Genomic DNA, 23,616 nt, shown 5'->3' on the forward strand with positions numbered 1-23,616 from the left:
GGGGAGGACCTTTGTATTGGAAGATTTATCTAAACTAAAGTAGCATCTGCATATTTAAAAATATCGTTACCTGTTGATATATTCCTTCATTTTTTACCAAACAAATTGGACGTCTGTTACCCCCAATACCAGTCAATAAGTAAAGTACCAATCCCACTAAAAAGCATGATCTCTAAATCCAAAATCCAGACTTTAAGTACACTTCATTAGCAATACCCAAAGCTAATTCATTCCAATTCCCATTTTTTGTTAAAAACCAGTCTGCTTTTCAAGGACTCAAATAAACTAAAGTAGCATCTGCATATTTAAAAATATCGTTACCTGTTGATATATTCCTTCATTTTTTACCAAACAAATTGGACGTCTGTTACCCCCAATACCAGTCAATAAGTAAAGTACCAATCCCACTAAAAAGCATGATCTCTAAATCCAAAATCCAGACTTTAAGTACACTTCATTAGCAATACCCAAAGCTAATTCATTCCAATTCCCATTTTTTGTTAAAAACCAGTCTGCTTTTCAAGGACTCAAATTATAATAATACTCATTAAAACAAAGTGAAAAGAATATCATTTATATATCACTTTTCTAAGCAAACTTTGTGGAAGCAAGCACCTTCTCTTTTGCCCGGCGGGTCATGGCCACCCAGCCCTGGCCATCTTGTGAAATATTAAGTGTGTTGAATCATAATAAATGTGACAGAAGAATCCTTATGGGAGTCTTTGCCTTGGGGCTCAACACACGTATTGTGGCGGACTTTATGGCGCTTTTAAATCAATTCCTCACAAAGCAATTGTTGTTTTCTTACACTGAACACTGCAGCTATAAATATATTGCTTTAGGAAGGTTAGCGGATGGTATAAAACATCATAAAAAACAGAAAACAACCACTTTCATTTCATTAAGTTGTTAAGACTGTTGTTAAAATGGATGATTCTCATCATTGTGTCAGAAAGGTTTAACATTTCCTACTTTTAGATGTGCGTGAATACTTCAAAGTTGAATATTTATAAAGTCTAAACTTGCTTGGAGATATAAAGTACACATTGAGGGTAGTATGTGGCTTCTGGGTAAAATTTTACAGATGATGAAAAGCCCTTTTTTGGGGGAAAATGGTTTGACTGCTTTTGGCCAACTGTTTAATATTGCAGAACATTTTTTAAAGGCTTGCTGTTCTCTCAAGAAAAAGTCCAAAAGCGACCAATTATTTTTTTGGTTCATTTAGAAGTGGTACTTATACAGTTATCTTCAAGTTGTTCATAGTTTGACATCTTGGATGACACTGTACTATAAAACCTTCTCACCTATAGTACTCTTTAAAAAGTATCACCTAGAACAGACATAGGCAAACTACGGCCCGTGGGCCAAATACGGCCCATTAGGCTTTTTAATCCGGCCCACCAACGTTGTCCAAATGTTTTATTGCCCCAAGATGGCGCCGTTAGGCGGAAGCCAGTAGCAGTAGCTCTGTCCACTCTTATTTGTTTTTTTTCCTGTTTTACAGCGCCCTCTATCTTTTTTAAATGACATTTTAATATTTCTTAATACATTCCTTTTTACTTTACTCTGTACTTTATACTTTAATGATGAGTATGTTAATACTTTAGTCCTTTTTTTCAGTTCATGTTTCATATGTACTGTTAACGGATGCACTTTTTTATATGCATCATATCTTGTTCTGACCCCGCCCATCTATCAAATTTTTAAAGTCAATGTGGCCCCCAATGGGCCTAAAAATGTGCCCACCCCTGACCTAGAACATTGCACAGATATGCATTGAAAAGATGGGAAATGGCTAAATTAAGCCAACCTGGTTGTGACACACTAAACTGCAATAAGCCAAAGAACTGTCGGCCAATTGCCGTGTTTGCAACAAAGTTTGAGAAAAAGCATATCGACCTTATTGTCACACTTGCTTTGACAAACTCTGGCAAGAATCCACAACTGGCAAGTATTTGGCTCGTGAAAGACGGAAAAACAAAGCGGTGAATTTACAAAATGTGGAGAAACTACATTAAATAAGGGGATGAGTGACAATTACAATTTACTAAATCTCTCAAAAATAACTCATGATACGACTATTATTTCAATGTTAGGCAGCATTTGTTTAGCATTTTATCTTTTTATCCTTTCTCTATTTTGAAATAAATGACCCTATCTTTGTCACTTTGCATTTTCTTGCATGTCAAGTTATAATTTATGCGCATATAAGCCATACCCTCAATTCAGTCATCATTTTTTCGAACAACAAACACAAATATGCAATAAAACACAGTATTTAATGTGTAAAAAAACTTACCCCAGCGTAGTCATGGTGACGATGGTATACCAAAAAGAAGCCGGTATGCTGGTAAACTTGCTTGAACTGGATCCTTTCTCCGCATAGAACATGACAGTAGCGAAGATAATAATGGCCATGGTGAGTGAAAAGAGCAAAAAGCCCAATTCTGAAGCACAACTCTTAAGCGTATAGCCCAGAATCCGCAAACCCTGCGAGTGTCTTGAAAACTTGAAGATCCGGAAGACACGGAAAACCCTCAACGTGACGAAAGCGCCGCTCACATCTTCATTATTGGTCATCACCAAGCCGATGTAGTACGGCAGAATGGCCACTACGTCTATGATACTCATAACAGATCGCATAAAGCGATAACGGCTTGGTGCGGCGAATAAACGTAGGAGATATTCCACTGTGAATATCATAACGCAAGCCGTGTCCATACAGAAGAAAGCTACGGTGTAACGCTCACCGCAAGGCATGTCTTTTTGCGTAGCGGTGGATCCACATGGGACTGTTTCCACCACGTTTGTGATGACGGAAATGGCGATAAAGAAGCCTGTAACGTAGTAGAACACCAACGCCATGGTGGAAGTGTGTGGGTTCTCAAAAGCTCTCCACATAGTCTCTCGGAAGTTCATATGTGGCAATTTAACGTCCTTATTCTCTTCCATATCGTCCTGAAGTCGTTCTAAGTTCTCCCGTTTCCGATCTTTGTATTCTTCGTAGCAACAGTCGCCGATAATTTCCGGGATTATCCCGAAAAACGTCAATTCTTCGTCGTAAGCCGAAATGCATTCGTGACGTGGGTAGTGTAGTTTCCCAGTTCGGTAGAAGTTAAGAATACTTCGGAATGCGTCAGGGTCTCGGTCGAAGAAGTACTCTTTGGATTCCTCGTTGTAGAAAAAGTCTTTTTCGGAACTGCCCAGAAGGGTGTCGGGGTAACGGTCTAAGGTGGTCCTCCATGTTTGGAATCGGCGGCCGCTGACGTTGAGGACGATGAGTTCGTCCTGTCGGCGATGGTGGTCTCGCGGCGCTAGGGGCATGGGGCAACTGGCCACGGGCATCCAGCCGATGGCGGCTGCTCGGGCGAAGGGGAGCCAGGCGGCTACTCCCGTAGCCATGGCCGGTTTTGGGGTAAAAAGCAGTCTTCGCCTTTAGGGTTTGTCGAAATCTGCCGACATCTGCAGGGAAAAGTAATGGGATTAACATTAGCGCTAATTGGTTAGCTACTATGTCATGATTTGTTTATATAAGTACTTATAAGCTTAATTATTGCAGTTGGAATTGATTTGAATTCAATTTAGTTTCAACTTTCCGCCTCCTATGAGACACTTTACCAATTGTGTTCCTGTATTGAATTTTAGACTTAATTTTTATGATGTTTTTGGGATAATTTGATCGTGTAATAGTGGGATTTTTGCCAAAAGATTTAGTTTCCATTGCAAATCTATACGTTTCTGCCTGGTTGACCTGTTTTCCCTATTTGGGTCCATTTTTTGTGCAAACTTTATGCATTACAAACATCACAAATAGCAAATCAAATGCAATACAGTAATACCTTGAGATACAAGCTTAAAAAGTTACGGAATCGAGCTTGTATGTCAATTTACTCGTATCTCAAGTATTTGGGTGCATTTTTTGAAACCTTTACTCATTACAGACATCACAAATAGCAAATTAAATGCAATACAGTAATACCTTGAGATACAAGCTTAAAAAAGTTACGGAATCGAGCTTGTATGTCAATTTGCTCGTATCTCAACTATTTGGGTGCATTTTTTTGCAACCTTTACTCATTACAGACATCACAAATAGCAAATCAAATGCATTACAGTAATACCTTAAGATATGAGCTCAATGCGTTCCGGAATCGAGCTCGTATGTCAATTTACTCATATCTCAAATCAGAATTTTCCACATAGAAATGAACTAAATACAAATGACTTTGTTCCCACTCTGAAAAAATATTTACTCATATCTCAAATCAAATTTTCCACATAGAAATGAACTAAATACAAGTGACCATGTTCCCACTCTGGAAAAAAAACAAAAAAACTGAATAATACAATAGAAAAACATCTTTTTATAGGTTCTAAGCAGTCTCTCACGTATGCTTACACCAGGCTGTCTCGTAAGCTTGTATCTTAAGGCAAATATTTGCTCTGAATTTTTCTCCTATCTCAAATTTCTCTTATGTTTGGGAACTCGTATGTCAAGGTATTATCCGCTGCTCTATGTTGAATTTCAGTCCATTCAGTTAAGTCACAGACAAGCTGGAAAATACTCCACCTGACTTTCAGTGAAATAAACTGAGTCCACTCTGTAGTACACATTTGATTAAGGACATTTATATTCACCTCAAACCTACTTCAAAATTCCCATGACCACAATATACATATTTTTGCATGGCGGTTCATAAAAGACCTCAGCAAAACCCAACAGGGGCAAAAAAAAAAAAAATCAAACCTGTTGAATCCTGATGCAAACATTCCAGTTTTGAAGGATTCCTTATTAAATATAGTCATATTTGTAGGTTAAATTGAGAGGAAAGTGAATAAAAAAATATTTTCAACCTCTTTAATCACCCAAAATGTAAAGTTTTTATCACATAAAAATAAGTGACATTATTCCCGACATTAATAAAAACAAATACTTATTAAAAAATGTAAAAAAGATATAAACTCACCATTTAAAAGTGGGAGTTAAATCCAAGGGTGGGAATAATCCATCCGGTGGGCTACCGGGGGGTTCCACAACCTCCTGCACCGAAGAGCAGAGCGCATAAAAGGCTGTTGGATGGACGGATGGAGGAGGAGAGAGGAAGAAAAAAAAAAGAGAGAGAATAGCAGAGTCTGTCCAGTAGGGGAGGGCACGCTTGCTTTTTTTTTGGTTGCTGTGCCGTCGTCTACATCCTGATTTTTTTGATTTTTTTTCTTCTTTTTCTCTCTTCAAAACGTCGATGAGTGCAAAGAGGGAAGCATGCTTGGCTTTTGTGATGCCTGCTTGCCAAATCAGAAAGTGGAAATGTGCGCGTCTCTCTCCTTGCCCGATGGTTTCATCAAGTCTGCTCCTCCTCCTTTTCAGCTTCATCCTCATGATTCGGTTCTATTTCAATTGACATAAATGACTGTGTCAGTTTTCATCAATTCAACAAGTTGGGGGGAGTGGATTGTGATTGGCTTATAGATGTGTTTAAAGGGAATGGGGATGTGTTTTAAGGGGGTTTGTTTTGGGGGTTTTTCTGGTTTTGGGGAATTTGTGCTATTTGGAATGGAGTAGGAGTTTTTTAACAGAATTTTTGTCAAAAGTGAAATTCAGTCAGATTTTTTTAGGTGTGAATAATTCGGTCGCAAGGAAAGTTGGGAGCAGAGATTTGGGTGGTTGAAATTTGGGAGCAGAAATGTGGGTGGTTGAAATTTTGGAGCAAAAAACTGGATGGTTGAAATTTGGGATCAAAATATTTGGGTGGTTGGAGTTTTGGAGCAAAAAATTGGGTGGTTGGAGTTTTGGAGCAAAAAATTTGGGTGGTTGGAGTTTTGGAGCAAAAAAAATTGGGTGGTTGGAGTTTTGGAGAAAAAAAATGGGTGGTTGAAGTTTTGGAGCAAAAAATATTGGGTGGTTGAAATTTTGGAGCAAAAAAATGGGTGGTTGGAGTTTTGCAGCAAAAAATATTGGGTGGTTGAAATTTTGGAGCAAAAAAATTGGGTGGTTGAAATTTTGGAGCAAAAAAATGGGTGGTTGAAATTTTGGAGCAAAAACTTGAGTGGTTGAAATTTTGGAGCAAAAAATGGGTGGTTCAAATATAGGAGCAACAATTTGGGTGGTCCAAATTTGGTCGCAAAAACTCGGTTAAATTTCCAAAGTTTAAACATTTTTACTTTGTTCAAAGACCACAAAAATCTTGAATATTTTATAAATCTAGTAATCTCTCAAGTCCAAGCATTGCTATCTTTTTAAATAATTGACAAAACCATTTTCTTTGTAAAACTGTTGTGGCTAGAGTTCTACAATTCCATAAAAAAAAAACATCCAACCCCTTGAAAATGGAAGTACGGCAGCCCACCCCTGCGCCCGATTCGCCAACCCTCAGTTTTGTCCACTGGAGAAGCCATTATTATTTTCTATGAGTGTTGTTTGGTGTCAAAAAATGAAGTGTTAACCCCCTTCACATGACCGGCAATCCCCTCCAGACACTTGTGTGAAGCTTTCATCATCAAGTTAAAAGTGGGCAAGGCCTGAAGAGCCTCTTTCCAATCCCATGGAAGGCAATGGCGGGCTACCCTGGGAGCTCAGGGGAAAAATGCTCTTGAGGGATAAGGCTTGTCTTTGAATGGATGGCCTTGTGTGTATTTGTGGGTGTGTGTGTATGTTTCAGGAAAGAAGCAAATAAAATGGAGAGAGGCAGCATCATAATACAGAAGGGCCATTGATGTTTGGTGCGTTGAGATGTTCGAATCAGCTTTTGTGGAAGACGGAAATTGGAAATTGGGAATTGTGATGTCTATTTATTGTTAGGATGGAGAATTGGGTTGTTTTTTTAATACTTCATTTCTCTTTTTACTTACTAGTACATGTGAATACATGTTTTAAGTAGATATGGGATATTGGACATTGAGTATGGGAAGCAAATATGACAAAAAAGTATATACAAAGTGAAATACAGTAATTTCTCGCGTATAAGCCGCACCCATAAAACTGCCTTAAAAATTATTGAATTTGACCATTTCTCTCATATAAGCCTCCCCCTGATTTACAATTTTCACATCCATATTCATGCTTTAAATAGGGAGTACAAATGTCTTACTTTGAAGGGAAAATATTAATAAAAACCATCACACCTAGTTTTCTGAGATAATATATAAATAAAACCCAACATTTGCCAGAATAGAGTTAAACAAAAGTACCTTTTTATACTAAATATGCTTCTTACCGTATTTTCACGACTATAAGGCGCACCGCATTATAGGGTGCAGCCTCAATGAACGACATTTTTTTCCATATAAAAGGCGCACTGTATTATAAGGCGCACTGTATTATAGGGCGCACTGTATTATAGGGCGCACTGTATTATTAGGGCGCACTGTATTATAAGGTGCACTGTATTATAAGGGGCACTGTATTATAGGGCGCACTGTATTATAGGGCGCACTGTATTATTAGGCGCACTGTATTATAGGGCGCACTGTATTATAAGGCGCACTGTATTATAAGGCGCACTGTATTATAAGGTACACTGTATTTTAAGGCGCACTGTCTATTTTGGAGAAAATTTAAGACTTTTAAGTGCGCCTTATAGTGGTGACAATACGGTAATTCCAAGAACAAAGCACTTGTCCTCCACGTTGAAGCGAACATTGTCTAACGACGCTCATTAAATGAAGTTCCACCCAAATTGACCAATAAAGTATCCCAGTGACCTCATCTGACATGTCTCGTAGGACCACCTCGGCTGCGCCTGATGAAGAAAATTGTGCGGACGACGCGTCCCTTGCCCGATGACATCGACGGAAACCAGACGTCTCATCAGAGCGTATTTACACTCTGACGACGCAGCAGGTAAAGCAATTTGGAGAGCCACTACGCAGGGAAGGTCTCTAGCGGGTAGATCTGGGTGTCGTGCTCGTCTTCTGCTTGCCTTTTTTAAAATTGTAGTTTTAATCTTCATTTCTGCAGCTGCCGACGTTGTGAAAATTGCCTCTGGAGAACATGCCGGGCGTTTAACGTGTTTTTAATATGTTTTCGTAACATGAGAACCACAACAAATGGCTAATCCAGCAACATTTTGGATATACCGTATTTTCACGACTATAAGGCGCACTTAAAAGTCTTACATTTTCTCCAAAATGGACAGGGCGCCTTATAATCCAGTGCGCCTTGTATATGGAAAAAACAGAAAAACAAAAATGAAAAACCACCACTGTCGGATATTAAAAAAAAACACAAACGCCTAAAATGAAACAGTACTGTTAAATATGCAGATGCCATCTTAGTTTACAACATCTTCCATCTTATAGCTCCTCCCCCACTGCAAGATTTTATACAAAAAATCCAAACCATCAACAATGGCTGGCTCTAGAGGTGACTGTGTAGTGTGAGTGCTTCATACCTGGAAGTCAATAGAAATTACCGTATTTTCACCACTATAAGGCGCACTTAAAAGTCTGAAATTTTCTCCAAAATAGACAGTGCGCCCTAAAATACAGACACAGAAAAATACTTTTTAGACATAAATAAATAGGGGATTGAGGATATTGTGAGTACAAGTGAGTAGACTGCAAATGTTCTGATTCCGTGTGCCACCGCGGCATCAACGGCGCCGACGTCAGATGACGTCTGGCGTGCGAGATTGATGCATCAGGTGTTAAATTGAAATAAAGTATTGATTCGGAATACTTTTCCCTAAAGTATATGCATTCGTAATAAGGGTTTTATGCATCCGATGACTCCATTGGGCAGCAGATGTTTGGTTTAAATGTAGATTTATTCAGTTTTAAGGGAACTTCTGGGTAGAAGATGGAATCATTTGCACATATGAGGCAATTTCATTTTTTTTTTATTTTGAAAGTTGCTAAGACTGTTTCAAAATGTTCTTTGGATAAATTGCTAATATTAAACGAGGAAAAATACTGTTCAAGTGAGTCATGGCTTTAATTTAAAATGTTCTTTTAGATATGGACATCATTTCTCCAGGTTATGATGATAGGGCTAGAATTAGAAGTATTATTAGAAGTATTATTTTTTATAGGAGACCAATGGTGGGGAAAATTATTTGGCTCGAGGGCCACATATGGCATATTTGGCCTTTAAATCAGGTCATCAATAAATACACTTAAAAATCTATCTATCTATATATATATATATATATATATATATATATATATATATATATATATATATATATATATATATATATATATATATATATATATATATATATATATATATATATATATATATATATATATATATATATATATATATATATTTTTTTTTTTTTTTTTAATTTAAAAAATATAATTATATATTTTTTTTTTAAGTTTATTCATTGATGAACTGATACACATATACACATATATCCATAAATACACACAGATATACATATATATATATACACACGCATATATACACATACATATACATACATATACACATATATACACATATATACACATATACACATTTATACACACATATACACACATTGAAAAACACATACACACAAATACACACATATACACATATATACACGTATATACACGTATATACACGTATATACACGTATATACACGTATATACACATATATACACATATATACACATATACACATATATACACATATACACACAAATATGCACATATATGCACATATATACACATAAATATACACATATATACACATATACACATAAATATACACATATATACACACATATATACACATATATACACACATATATATACATACATACACTGTACTCTTTACAAAGCAACATTGGTTGGTCTTTTCACTGATTAAGTTATAAAACATACCTAACAGCATTATCTGCATGTTAGAGAAGAAAAATGGCTGTGTTTTCTGCAAGTACTTACCTTTATAGCTGAGAACATGTGAGTGTTGCCATCTACTGGCAAATTCTAAGTCTATGTCCTCTCTAATGGACTTACTAAAACTGTTTCAAGGGCTCACCTGCATATTGTGTAGCCATGTAAACAACACATGTTGAATTCCTATGCTCAAACCTCCATTATTTCCAGGTGAGACCCAATTAAATGTGTCATGAGATTACTTCAGGCTCTTGTTGTCAAAAAAATGGCTGGCAACAATGCCTTTTGTTTTGTTTTTTAAATCGTCCATTGTGTAATAATTAGACATGAAGGTATGCTCACAATGGGTATGAAACTTAAATTATTACATCATACATTCTTTCATTCCTTTTCATCATCAAGTGAAACCCAGTTGACATTTTGCATGTCTACACGCTGGATTGGTCGCCAGTCAGTCACAGTGTGCATGTTGACAAACAGTTAGGATACCAATCATATTTATTGATAATTTTCAATTTTCAATGTGGGATGAAGGTTTAGCAAATTACAACTAAGCCGAGAATCAATGTTTTTTAGATAAAATTTAACTCATTGCATACCATTCAATGTAGATAGAAGTCCACTTCATGTTTCAATACCAGTGACGTCATTTTGCCCCGCCCACTCAAAGATGGATTGGACGTCTAGCGCCGTCAATGGTGAAATCTAAGAGTGCACTGTTGAAAAAAATGTGTTAATACACTGCAATCTCATTTAACAAAAATATTTGCACTGGCAATAACGATGCTGCGATAAAAAGTACTTTTGATCGTCTTTTTGTGTTGAAACCAAAACGTTAACGCTATGCAGGTGTGCGTGAGGTGAGCCTAATCATTAGTAATGATGTGCCTAATTGTTTGATACAGTGCAAAATAAATCGTATTCATCGCCCCCAGATTTTGTCTTATTAATCATTATAAGTGCACAAGGATCTTAATATTTTCATCACATTCATAAATAGTCTTACGTTTTAAACGTTGTCGATGTGTTGAAAAGAATCTCCGAGGAGCTCAAGAATGCCAAACAAAGAACGCCAACTAAATCCAAGAGGGCGGAGCGTCAATGTTCCCTCCTTCTTTCTTTGAGCTCATTTTTCATTGGTCGTCTTTCAATGTTCTTTTCCGACGATTGGCTGACATGACTGTCATTCAAACGCTACTTCCATCCAACTGTGTTCCGTTTGACTCGGAATCAAGACGACTCAAATCGGGGAGAAAAGGAGGAAAAAAGTTCATGTCGGACTCTTTATAAAGATCACTAAGGACTACATGAAGGTAAGGCGATGTTTAAATATCGCAATCGTGGATCGAGGCATGTGTTTGATCGCGCTTTTGCCTTGTTTTTGTTGGAGAAAATAACTTTTAAATGAGAAGAATCTGTGAAGTTCAGAAGCGAGTTAGGCCAAAACCGTTCCTTGTTTATTTTTTGTTTTATCCTACATTTCCCCTGATAAAGCTCGTTTAATTTCACGCATGTTTGTCTTGCGGCTGTTGACCTACTGTGTAAGTCCCGATCGTGTGTGGTTTTTCCATGTGGACGTTAACAAGCAGCCGTGAGAAGAGTATAAGTCAATTATAATGCACAAATCCAATTTAAAAGGCGACCCTGAACGCATCTGTTGATTCCTGCAGAAAGCAAACAATAAACAACTAAATAAAAAAACTAAATAAAATAATTCTATAAAACAACTAAATAAAATAATTAAATGAAATAATTAAATAAAATAATTAAATAATATAACTGAATAATATAAATAAATAATATAACTAAATTTAAATAATAAACTAAAATAACTAAATAAAATAACCATATAAAATAACTAAATATATCTGTAATAGTCATGAATAGTTAGTTATAAGAAGTATTAAAAAAAACCAGCCAGGCTTCATTTCTGCTAGTTAATACACACCACATTACACATGTGCCATTCAAGTTCCTCTTCCGCAATCACGGAATGACAAAAAAATATCATTTTATAAGTCAAAACTAACAACTAAAGTAACACCAATGCCAAAATTCCATAACATTTGCATCAGCACCAAATAACCACTTCCAATAATGTTTCAAAACAGTAAAACTCACACAAAAAATACATTTCTTTAACACAAGAATGGAAACAAAAGCATAACCGCCCTAGTTGAGGACATTACAACTACTACTCTGCTTTGTTACATTGTCCTAAAACAAACCGGGAGGTTATTATGTAACTTTTCCTGCACCCCCAATGCCAAATTTCCTCCTAAAATGTTTGTTACAGCTAGTATTACCACAAAGTATTTAAAAAAAAGAAGATGAAACTAAAATATATGGTAGCACCTGGGGTTGCTATGTTACTTCAGGGCCTGGATGGCACAAAAAAAATGGCCAGAATGGTCCAAAACCTAGTCAATGTTTGGACTTGAATAAGTACTATGTTTAAAAAATATTCAGTGTTTCTAAATAAAAAAAGTAGTATGGAAGAATTTGCCGCAATACCCGACAGTGGTAAAAAAAACTCATTGGCAGTTATACATAAAATAATGTTTGTTTTCAGTTGGTTTTGCCTCGGGTGACCCAACCAGTTATTAGGCTTTTAGGCTATTACATTTTTCACACAGAGTTAGGAAAATCTGACTACTCCATCAGTACTACTATAATGAACTATTTTAAACCGCATTAATGTTGACTTAGTTGATCTCTTTGTGACATTTATTGTATTTTCTCACATATAAACCATATTTGTAACTCAAAAAAAGGATGACTGAATCAAGGGTATGGCTTATATGCGCATAAGGTAGATTTTGGCAAATTAAAAGTTACTATTTGTTGGTTATTTTCGGTTTTGCGGTAAGAAAACAACCATTACTGGATGGATTACTAACTCCCTTATGATACTGACCCTAATAATGTGCTTTTGATTAATACAGTATCTCAGAATACTTGATTTTATTAAGATTTTCCCTTTAAAGTAACACATTTGTACTCCCTATTAAAACCATGAATATGCAAGTGAAAAATTGTGAATCAAGGGGCGGCTTATACGCGAGAAATTGTAAAATTTAATGATTTTAAAGGGTGGAGCTTATAATTGGGGGCGGCTTATATGCGAGTAAATACTCTAGATTTTTCTCAATTGTAACTGATTAACTTCTACTGATGGTTATGGTAGTCTAACTAGGTAAGTTGGCTATAAATTAAATTTAACTGGGAAAGTTACGACCAAAAAATGAAGGGGGCGGGGCAAATACCTTTCTAGCCATTGTCGAAGTAAAGAGTTGTTTATCCTCACGTAATCTGCAACTGACTGGAAACCAGTGTAGAATGAATGCCGCTTTTCATCACCAAAATCTGCCAAAACAAAGACCAGTTCACCCTCATTAAAAAACATGATGGCCCTCGTGATTGGTGGAGAACATATGAAAATATTACTGTCGTTTGTGTGGGTCTGTGAAAAAGAAAATGGCAATATTCCTCGTTATAATCAGGGAGGTCAGTGACATTTAGAAAGCAGGCTCTGTAAAAAGTGTATGCTGTCATTTAATTAGCATTTAGCTTTGCGGTTGGGCCTGAGTGATGGCGAGAACACAGCTAGCTTTATTTTGGCGAGCAAGGTCAGCCTTCACGGCGCAAAAAAAAAAAGAAGGCCAGGAGACGGAGTGTCACTCATCGTTTTGAAGCTGTGCTAGGCAGTCATCCGAGCTTAAACTAACAGCCGCTTAATCATCACCGTGCTACGCTGGCTTTTAATTAGGAGGGATGGTGTCATGGCCATGGTGGTGGTGCTGGATTGCTTAGAACTAATAGTCAGGGTTGTGAGTCAGAAAATTTTGGGGTGGAGAAGAAAAATGAATTGGAAATTTGGCAGAAATTTATAGAGGAAAAGGGAATTGGACTCGGCTTTCTTGCAGTTATTACAGCAATGTTTTTTTGTTTGCAATATTTTTGGTAGGGATTTTGGTAGGATTTTTGGTTGGGATTTTTGGTTGGGATTTTTGGTTGGGATTTTTGGTTGGGATTTTTGGTAGGGATTTTTGGTAGGGATTTTTGGTAGGATTTTTGGTAGGATTTTTGGTAGGATTTTTGGTAGAATTTTTTGGTAGGGATTTTTGGTAGGGATTTTTGGTAGGGATTTTTGGTAGGGATTTTTGGTAGGGATTTTTGGTAGGGATTTTTGGTAGGGATTTTTGGTAGGGATTTTTGGTAGGGATTTTTGGTAGGGATTTTTGGTAGGGATTTTTGGTAGGGATTTTTGGTAGGGATTTTTGGTAGGGATTTTTGGTAGGGATTTTTGGTAGGGTTTTTTGGTAGGGTTTTTTGGTAGGGGTTTTGGTAGGGATTTTGGTAGGGATTTTGGTAGGGGTTTTTGGTAGGGGTTTTGGTAGGGGTTTTGGTACGGGTTTTGGTAGGGGTTTTGGTAGGGATTTTGGTAGGGTTTTTGGTAGGGATTTGGCTAGGAATTTGGGTAGGAATTTGGCAGGAATTTTGGTAGGGACGTAGGAACAATGAAGTATATTGTCAGTGAGTATTTATTAAAAAAATATACACTTAAATGACTTTTGACTAAAAACAAGATTCTATTATGATTTAATTTTATTATTTATTATCTGGAAGAAACATTTGTCTTTCATTTTAAGGGATTGGGGGGCTAGCTTCATTCATACCATAGAAAATTGGGCATTTAAAAATAGAAAAAAAGTTTTGAGTGAACAATATTTGGCCTTAAAGTGAAATGGTTTAAGTTCATAATGTGTCATCTGAAAATATGCCTGGGAAATTTTTCATCTTTCATACGAAGCATAGCTGGTCGCCGCTGCTGTCTCTCATTATGCAACCGCCCCCTCCCACATTCTCATGATGACTTCACGATGTGGAAAGTTGCGGTTAAAGGCGTCGGCTACAATCTCGACCAATCATCTCATTTGCCATTAGGTGACACTTTCAACAAAAGCTACCTCCGCTAACCTATCGTATGCAGTCGTCACCTACCATTTTCTTTCCGTAAAAACAAAAAAAAAAGTCTGCCAGCACATGTTTGACAGGCCCTGGAGTGCGGTGGGGCGTTTGGTTGGCTGAAGAAACACAGCTGTGAGATCACAGCATGGCCGCACTGTACAAAGAGACCACACGGCGTTTACACACACGCACACTAACTGCTTACTGTAACCGTTATGAATGGGCCGGAGAAGCCAAAACGATGTGATTTACAGGGGTTTTTCATACAGTGGTGGAGCAGTGTTTTTATATACTACTACACATAGTACCAGGTGTCTGCTCGAAAATATTTGAGTACCGTATTTTCACGACTATAAGGCGCACTTAAAAGTCTTAAATTTTCTCCAAAATAGACAGTGCCCCTTATAATACAGTGCGCCTTATGTATGGAAAAAACTGAAAACCAAAAACGAAAAACCACCACTGTCGGATATTAAAAAAACACAAATGCCTGAACTGAAACAATACTGTTAAATATGCAGATGCCATCTTAGTTTACAAAATCTTCCATCATAAAGCTCCTCCCCCATTGCAAGATTTTCTACAAAAAAAATCCAAAACATCAACAATGGCTGGCTCTACAGGTGACTGTAAAGTAGTGAGTGCTTCATACCTGGAAGTCAATAGCAATTACCGTATTTTCACCACTATAAGCCGCACTTAAAAGTCTTACATTTTCTCCAAAATAGACAGTGCGCCTTATAATACAGTGCGCCTTATATATGGAAAAAATGTCATTCATTGAGGGTGCGCCTTATAATGTGCTGCACCTTATAGGTATGTTTTATACTCAAGTTTTTCAACAGATTTTTCTCTTTGTTGACAGTCCGAACTGAACATGGAGAGTTTGAGCAAGCAGGAACTGCTGATGTTATTTAGCATCCTGGAAGGAGAACTGGAAGCAAGAGACATGGTCATCGATGCTCTTAAGGTAATTGCGTTCAATGTTAAATGGAGGCAACATTTCTGAAAAAAAAGTTGTGGGTTGGCCCAGCACCCCCCGCGACCTTAGTGAGAATAAACTGGTTCAGAAAATGAGATGAGATGCAAATTTAGACAAGCTTAACCTAAAAAAAACTGCCATTCATGTTTATTTTCCAGAGATTTTGGCTCATCTAAGCTACAATATTAACATATCCCATAAGTGTGATCTCTCCCAGTCAAAACAGATTGGACGCCTAAGCACCATCAAGTCTTAAATGAGCTTTATAAAGAGTTAAAGACCCACAATGTCTATTTAAATACACTTGAAGACACACGTCCGGTTGGCACTTGCTCGAGCCAAGATAATTAGGCTAAGTAGCCATGTAAAAGTACCCTCCCCCCCAACACACACTTCCTGTTGTCCGCAATAAGCCTCTCGTCCTATCAAACCGTTATTTCCCACAGTCCTTTGCTCACACGCTCTTATTCACCATATCGCCTACCGTATTTTCACGACTATAAGGCGCACCACATTATAAGGCGCATCCTCAATGAATGACATTTTTTCATATATAAGGCGCACAGTATTATAAGGTGCACTGTATTATAAGGCGCACTGTATTATAAGGCGCACCGTCCATTTTGGAGAAAATGTAAGACTTTTAAGTGCGCCTTATAGTGGTGAAAATACGGTAATTGCTATTGACTTCCAGGTATGAATCACTCATTACTTTACAGTCACTTCTAGAGCCAGCCATTGTTGATGTTTTGGATTTTTTTGTATAAAATCTTGCAGTGGGGTAGGAGCTATATGATGGAATGGATTTTGTAAACTAAGATGGCATCTGCATATTTAAAAGTATTGTTTCAGTTCAGGCGTTTGTGTTTTTTCAATACCCGACAGTGGTGGTTTTTCGTTTTTGGTTTTCAGTTTTTTCCATATATAAAGCGCACTGGATTATAAGGCGCACTGTCTATTTTGGAGAAAAATTAAGACTTTTAAGTGCGCCTTATAGTCGTGAAAATACGGTAATTGCTATTGACTTCCAGGTATGAAGTACTCACTACTACACAGTCACCTCTAGAGCCAGCCATTGTTGAGGTTTTGGATTTTTTTGTATAAAATCTTCCAGTGGGGGAGGAGCTATATGATGGAAGATGTTGTAAACTAAGATGGCATCTGCATATTTAACAGTATCGTTTCAGTTCAGGCGTTTGTGTTTTTTTTAATATCCGACAGTGGTGGTTTTTCGTTTTAGGTTTTCTGTTTTTTCCATATATAAGGCGCACTGGATTATAAGGCGCACTGTCTGTTTTGGAGAAAATTTAAGACTTTTAAGTGCGCCTTATAGTCGTGAAAATACGGTACTTAGTCTTTAAAAAAGAACAAAAGAATGGCCACACTACTTCGGAAACATTTCTCACTAAAATCCCCCCCTCCCTACCCCGTCCAGCACCGCCGTGCAGGCCTCTAGAGGAAAAGTGTCCCGTGTTATGTCTAGACCGCCAGACTACATTCCTGACTTCCCTCACGGGACGTGGCCATCTAAGGCAAGAAGAGCTCTAGCACGGCGGGTGTCCGATGACTCCCAGGGAGAGTCGGCAAATAAACATGGGGGAAACGGTTAACACGTTTTGCCGCTAGGCTACCGCTAGGTCGTTGGCGTCAATGCGCCACTGTTCACCTCCACAGAGGGTCCAATCACTTCCAATAAATACTCTCTTGAGGGAAAAAGTACTAGGCAAACCCGTTTACAACCTTGGCTAATGCCAAAAACCCTTGTTTTCATTTATATTTTACTTTATTGGGCATTAGATTGCATCCCCGTGTCCAAATTTGGTCAAATTTACATATTTTTTGGAAGTAATAGTACTTTTTTGACTGAAAATTCTTTGTCGAACTCAGATTTGTATCGGGAGAACCTGTTTACAATCATGGTTAATGCTATAAACCCTTGTTTTTGTATATTTTAACTTTATTGGCATTAGACTGTGGCTCTTTGTGTCCAAATTTGGTCAAATTTTCATATTTTTTGGAAGAAATAGTACTTTTTTTGACTGAAAATGTTTTTCGAACTAGGATTTTTATCGGGAGAACCCGTTTACAACCGTGGCTAATGCCAGAAACCCTTATTTTTATTTATTTAACTTTATTGGCATTAGACTGTGGCCCTATGTGTCCAATTTTGGTCAAATTTTCATAATTTTTGGAAGAAATAGTACTTTTTTGACTGAAAATGTTTTGTCAAACTCGGATTTGTGTTGTATGGTCTCCTTTAGAGAGTAATCATGTTTTCTAACCTATATAAATATTTATAATATGTTTAGTTACCATTAAAGGTAATGAACGACTGATATTTTCAACCAAAAAACATTTCTATATCCTCCTCAGTATTTTTTTCTTGTACTTTTTCCTCCTTAAATGCTATTAAGAAATCTTTGTGCTCACACGGATGATTATCATGAGAACGTCGGCTTAAATTCTTTCAGGCCAACACACACACACACACACACACACACTTGCACACACTTTAAAAGTACATCTGCTTAAAGCCAAAGTGGTCATGTGAGAAATCTAATCCGTACAACAGCAAATCCTTCTTTAAGATGTTCCCTCTTCTTATTGTAGTTGAGTTTAAGGACCAAAAATCTCCCTTTTTTATTTTTGCTTAGCTATAAAATAAGAAAAATAACGCAATTTTATTTCTCCTAGATTTTTACTGCTAAAACCCAATGAATGAAATTTTACATAGCAATTATTAAGGGTTATCCTATAATTAATTACTATAACGTTGTTTATCTAAACTTAATCCAAAAGAATATAAATATACAGTAAAAAAATGATACCTTCTGATAGTTATTATAAAATCTGGTTATTTTTAACAGTTTTTTAAAACCTTTTTCAAAGTAAATCCTCCAAAAAAAGCTTTTTGAGAAAAATCTTGTCAAATATCGTTGTTTCTGAGACATTTTAAACTAAAAAAAAAGCAAAAACAAGACAGAAAATAAGACTTTGTATGCAAATGACTACATTTCTCGAGGTATCTCGAGGTACCACTGTACCTGTCTCCTTGCATGATTTTTGACATGGTTCCTTTTTCCCCTTCAGGCTCAGCGCAAAGAGTTCTTCGTACAAGAGCGCTATGGCCGCTACGACCTGAGTGATCCCTTCTTGGCTCTCCAGAGAGACGGCGAGACGGTCGGCAACCAGCGTGGAAAAGATCACCCTCCTGCTTCCAACCCGTTGGTGGTGCTAAAGTTGGTGGTGAGCCACTGTAGGAGGATGCAGGAGAAGATGTTAGCACAGCTAGCGGCGGCGGAAAGTAGACACAGAAAGGTTGGTCTGAATGTACAAGGAAAAGCAGTTGAATACAATTTTCTAGTGGAGAGACAAAGTTCAAGTTAGTGCAGTAGTATTTGGTGTTAAAAAATTATGACTGAATCAAGGGTACGGCTTATATGCGCATAAATTAGACTTGACATGCTCGAAACTGCGAGGTAATAAAGACAAAATGCCATAATGCAAGACAATGTGGCCAATACGGAAAGCACTTACAGTATTTACTCGCATATAAGCCGTATTTGGGGTTAAAAAAATGATTACTGAATTGAGGGTACGGCTTATATGCGCATAAATTAGACTTGACAAGTGCAATATGACATAAAAAGGCCATTAGACATTTCAAAATGGAGAAAAGTGCGGCCAATACGGTCATTTATTTCAAAATAAACAGATAAAACGCTTAACAAAATGTATTTTGACGTCTATGAATGAAATTTAAGGAAAAAAATAAACCATATCTTGCATAAAATGTGAAAAAAACTCACTTTTGCCTGCCATTGCTCGCCATCTTACCTAGACATGACAAACTCGACCATTACGGACACACTTCCTGGTTGTACTGCTCACATGACCTCCTTTATGAATCCTTTTTGAGCTCCGCCTCCTTTCGTTTTAGGTCATCATGGATCTGGAAGAAGAAAAGAGAAAGCACGCCGAAGACACGGCCGAGGGTGACGATGTCACTTACATTCTGGAGAAGGAACGGGAACGTTTACAACAACAGGTGAGTGCTGCCATCTTGGCATCCAAGCCATGGGAAAATAACCCACATTGGCATCTCCTTGTAGCTGGATTTTGAGCGTGGCCAAGTGCGGCGCCTGGAAAAAGAACAACGACGGGTCACGGATCAGCTGGAGGAAGAACGGGCGCAACACAAGCAGCTTTCCTGCGCGCTAGCCAAAGAGTGCAAGTGGGCGAGTGCCAGGGCCCTGGAAGAGGGACACCGTCTCACTGAGACTGGTCGCAAGCTGGACAAGGTGGGCGACCTTTCGAAAATAAAAAAAATCAAAAGCCTTTATTATCGTCATCATACACAGCTGCGTATAACGAAATTGGTGGTGCTACTCCACAAAGTGTGTTTATCCAGTAAAAAAAAACATAAATAAGTAATATGAAAATATAAAAAGTCATATAAATATATAAAAAGTAATATAAAAATATGAAAAGTCATATAAAAATATAAAAAGTAATATAAAAATATCAAGTCATACAAAATTATAAAAAGTAACATAAAAAGATTAAAAATTCATATAAAAAGATATAAAAGTAATATAAAAAGATTAAAAATTCATATAAAAAGATTAAAAATTCATATAAAAAGATTAAAAATTCATATAAAAAATATCAAAGTAATATTTAAAAGTCATATACAAATATAAAACAGTAATATACAAATATAAAACAGTAATATACAAATATAAAACAGTAATATAAAAAAATAAAACGTCATATAAAACTATGAAATGTAATATAAAAATATTAAACGTGATATAAAAATGTAATACGTAATATAAAAATATAAAACCTGATATAAAAATATGAAAAGTAATATAAAAATATTGAAAGTAATATAAAAATATAAAAAGTCACATCCTGGCAAGCTAAATTCCAAAATATTATCCAAATATTTCCCCCAAAAATGCATTGAAAACTTCACTTTTGCCATTTCTGCAAACTTATCTCACCATTTTGGACTTCATCAGGAAAGGGAAGCTTGCCAGGCATTGAGGGAGGAGCTAGAAGAGGAACGACGACGAGCATTGAGGATGGAAGCCAGGGTTGAGGAGCAATTAGCCGAATTCGACACGGAGCGAGAACAACTCCGTTCTCGGCTCAAGAAAGAGGAAGCCCACCGCGCCAGACTACAGGACCAGGTGAGTCACCATCACATGAACCTTAATCACAACAAAAATGCAATTATTTCATATTTTTACTTAAAGGTTGAGGATCTTCAAAGAAATCTAAGTGACACTGACATGGTAGTGTCTGACATCCCAGAAGAACCTGAGCAATGGGCGACCAAAATCCCTTCAGAAATCAAACCAGAACCCCAAGAGAAAGAAGTCAACGGTCATCATTGCGAAACAGAGTCCAACGAGGGTCTCAAAACCGGACCCCCAATTGAGAAACCTACCACTACCAGTTCCCCCATTTCACCCAAAAATCCCTCAAATTCCAAGTCCACTTACCAAGTTGGAATCAACCAACGCTTCCACGCCGCCCGCCACAAGTTCCAAACGGGACCCCCGGACCCCGAGGCAACCCAACCGGCCAATGAGAAGCCCCCCTGCACCTCCCCTACACCCCCTGCGGAGTCTAGTAAGCAAATAGCCCGAAGCACCGTCACTCAAGTCCTATCCCGTTTTACCAGTTCGCAACAAACGGCCAAAATTTCCACACCAAACCACTCCCCCTTTGGGACTGATTACCGTTGCTTAGCAACGCCATTGTCACCCGTCGCCGGGCGGGCGGCGGCGGCGGTGGTCCGCTCCCCCAACGTCCCGAGGGCCGATCGAGGGAACCCTCCGCCCATCCCGCCGAAAAAACCCGGTTTGGCTCAAGCCCCGCCCTCCCCGGCCGCCGTTCCGAGGTCGGGCGGCCATTTAAATGACGGGACCCTCCCCGGAAGCTGTGGCCTTACCTCGGCACAAGATGGCGTTAAAGAATTAGACGTCGTACTCTCGTCGAATTGATAACGAACATTTTTATATCGATTTTTGTATTTATTGCGAATGAATCAACTTCGTCAAAGAGGAATATTGTAATCTTTTACTAATTATGGGATCCTAGTGAGGAGTAATTGTCATTCCGAAATATTGCAATTTAATTTATGTAAATATTTACAATTTATTATATATAAAATAAAATTACCATCTTTATTCTGGAACCAATTTAGTGAATATTTTAGTGCAAAATTACATTGATATAGTGAACCATGAATATGTGGGGGATTACTGCAATTTAAAAGGTAATTACTTTTATATTGATTTTGTATTTATTATGGCTGTATCGAGAAATATGAATCAACTTCGTCCAATAGCAATATTGTAATCTTTTACTAATTATGGGATCCTAGCGATGAGTAATTGTCATTCCAAAACATTCCGATTTATTATATGTAAATATTTACAATTTATTACATTTATAAAATAAAACCACCATCAACCTGTTTTTATTTTTGAACCAATTTAGCGAACATTTTAATGCAAAATTACATTGATATAGCGAACCATGAATATGTGAGGGATTACTGTAATTTAAAAGGTAATTATTGTTTGTAATTGTTCATACATGCAGTTTCTAATCATTGCTTTTATTAATATAAATGTGTACAGCTCATTCTATTCATAAAGGTTCTTGGCATACTTTATGAGAAAAGTATAGTTTTATATGACTTTGATGATGCATAAATGTTTATTTTATCACAAGCACAAGTATAATTAGTATATGTATTTTTGATAGATTAATAATACTATGGCAATGTTGCTATTATGCACTCATTGTCACATTTCTATTCTTATAAGGTTTAATAAAGGAAAATACAATGATGTAAAGTTTATGGAATACATTTTTTTGCTTATTAAAAATAAATTATATTTTTTCCCATCATTTTTAATTTCTATTATATTTGCACATGTATATAATACCCTCTAGGGGTCAGTATTGAATATAGTTGCTAAGACATTTTCAGAATCATCCTTATTAAATATAAATATGATATTCACATGCTACACTGATCCCCAGTACACATATATACACTACTATATTTCATAAATACATAGTTAATCATGGAGAAAAGCAGTCTATCAATATTGATTAAATATCTGGAAAAAAAATTTGACTTATTGTCATAGATTCCAACTCTTGAAAAAATGTAATGTTAAATGTTTGTGCATTACTTTCCAAGGCCACCAGATGACGCCAAACCATGAAAATTGAGTTTCTTACACTTTGAATCGGTCGATTCAGAAAAGCCTAACAGTGAAATTGTGCGTATCTATTGTTGTTAAATGTCTATAATTTAAATGTATTCAGTTTTTGTGTGTTAGTCCTTAATCTCCGACAATACTATCGAATATTTGTTGTCCAAAATTCTAAAGTGGCCTCATTTTTGGTCTGATGATCTTTGATTGAGGATGAGCCATTGCAAGTTTTGTTATTATTCTGCAAGAAAGAAAAATAAGATAAAAAAATGGGTGTCAGACTTTAGATTTGTTTTTAATAAATGGATTAAAAGCCCTTAATATTTACTTTTTTATAGATCTAAAACAATGTTTACTTTAGATTTTTTAAATATATTTTTTTGATTTTACAAAATGTTTTTTTAACTAAAAACAGAAAAAAAGATTAAAAATTACAATTATTGATTAAAAAGTGCGAAAATCAGGAAAAAGATTCCCACTTTGACACATTTTCATACCAGAATTGATTTTTACACTAAAACAAATGTCAGTTTTTGCATCTTGAACTTTGGACTTTTGAAAATATTATTATTGTTTGTTTTGCTGGTGG

General features: G+C 36.8%; 2 protein-coding genes across 3 annotated transcripts in view; one reads left to right on the plus strand and one right to left on the minus strand.

Moving 5' to 3' along the window:
* The window catches only part of LOC144203237 (A-type voltage-gated potassium channel KCND3-like), a 47,661-nt gene extending 36,657 nt beyond the window's left edge, over positions 1-11,004 (minus strand). The window contains exons 1-4 of one of the 2 annotated variants that reach the window (XM_077726612.1): positions 10,834-11,004; positions 10,427-10,543; positions 4,968-5,386; positions 2,300-3,462 (exon numbers count right to left, since the gene is read on the minus strand). In XM_077726612.1, the coding sequence (XP_077582738.1) occupies positions 2,300-3,402 (1,103 nt within the window). In that variant the 5' untranslated portion in view covers positions 3,403-3,462; positions 4,968-5,386; positions 10,427-10,543; positions 10,834-11,004. The remainder of the gene's footprint in view (positions 1-2,299; positions 3,463-4,967; positions 5,387-10,426; positions 10,544-10,833) is intronic. The other variant, XM_077726613.1, reaches the window with a different exon arrangement.
* On the plus strand, positions 10,671-22,713 carry LOC144202638 (CTTNBP2 N-terminal-like protein). The gene is given in 9 exon segments (XM_077725500.1): positions 10,671-10,687; positions 10,863-10,930; positions 11,015-11,109; positions 11,111-11,140; positions 15,664-15,768; positions 18,871-19,098; positions 19,721-19,828; positions 19,893-20,081; positions 20,808-22,713. Coding segments are annotated over 9 exon segments (1,830 nt in total). The 3' UTR covers positions 21,798-22,713.
* Positions 22,714-23,616: the final 903 nt, after the last annotated feature.

The sequence above is a fragment of the Stigmatopora nigra genome, chromosome 10, assembly GCF_051989575.1.
Source record: "Stigmatopora nigra isolate UIUO_SnigA chromosome 10, RoL_Snig_1.1, whole genome shotgun sequence".
NCBI lineage: Eukaryota > Metazoa > Chordata > Actinopteri > Syngnathiformes > Syngnathidae > Stigmatopora > Stigmatopora nigra.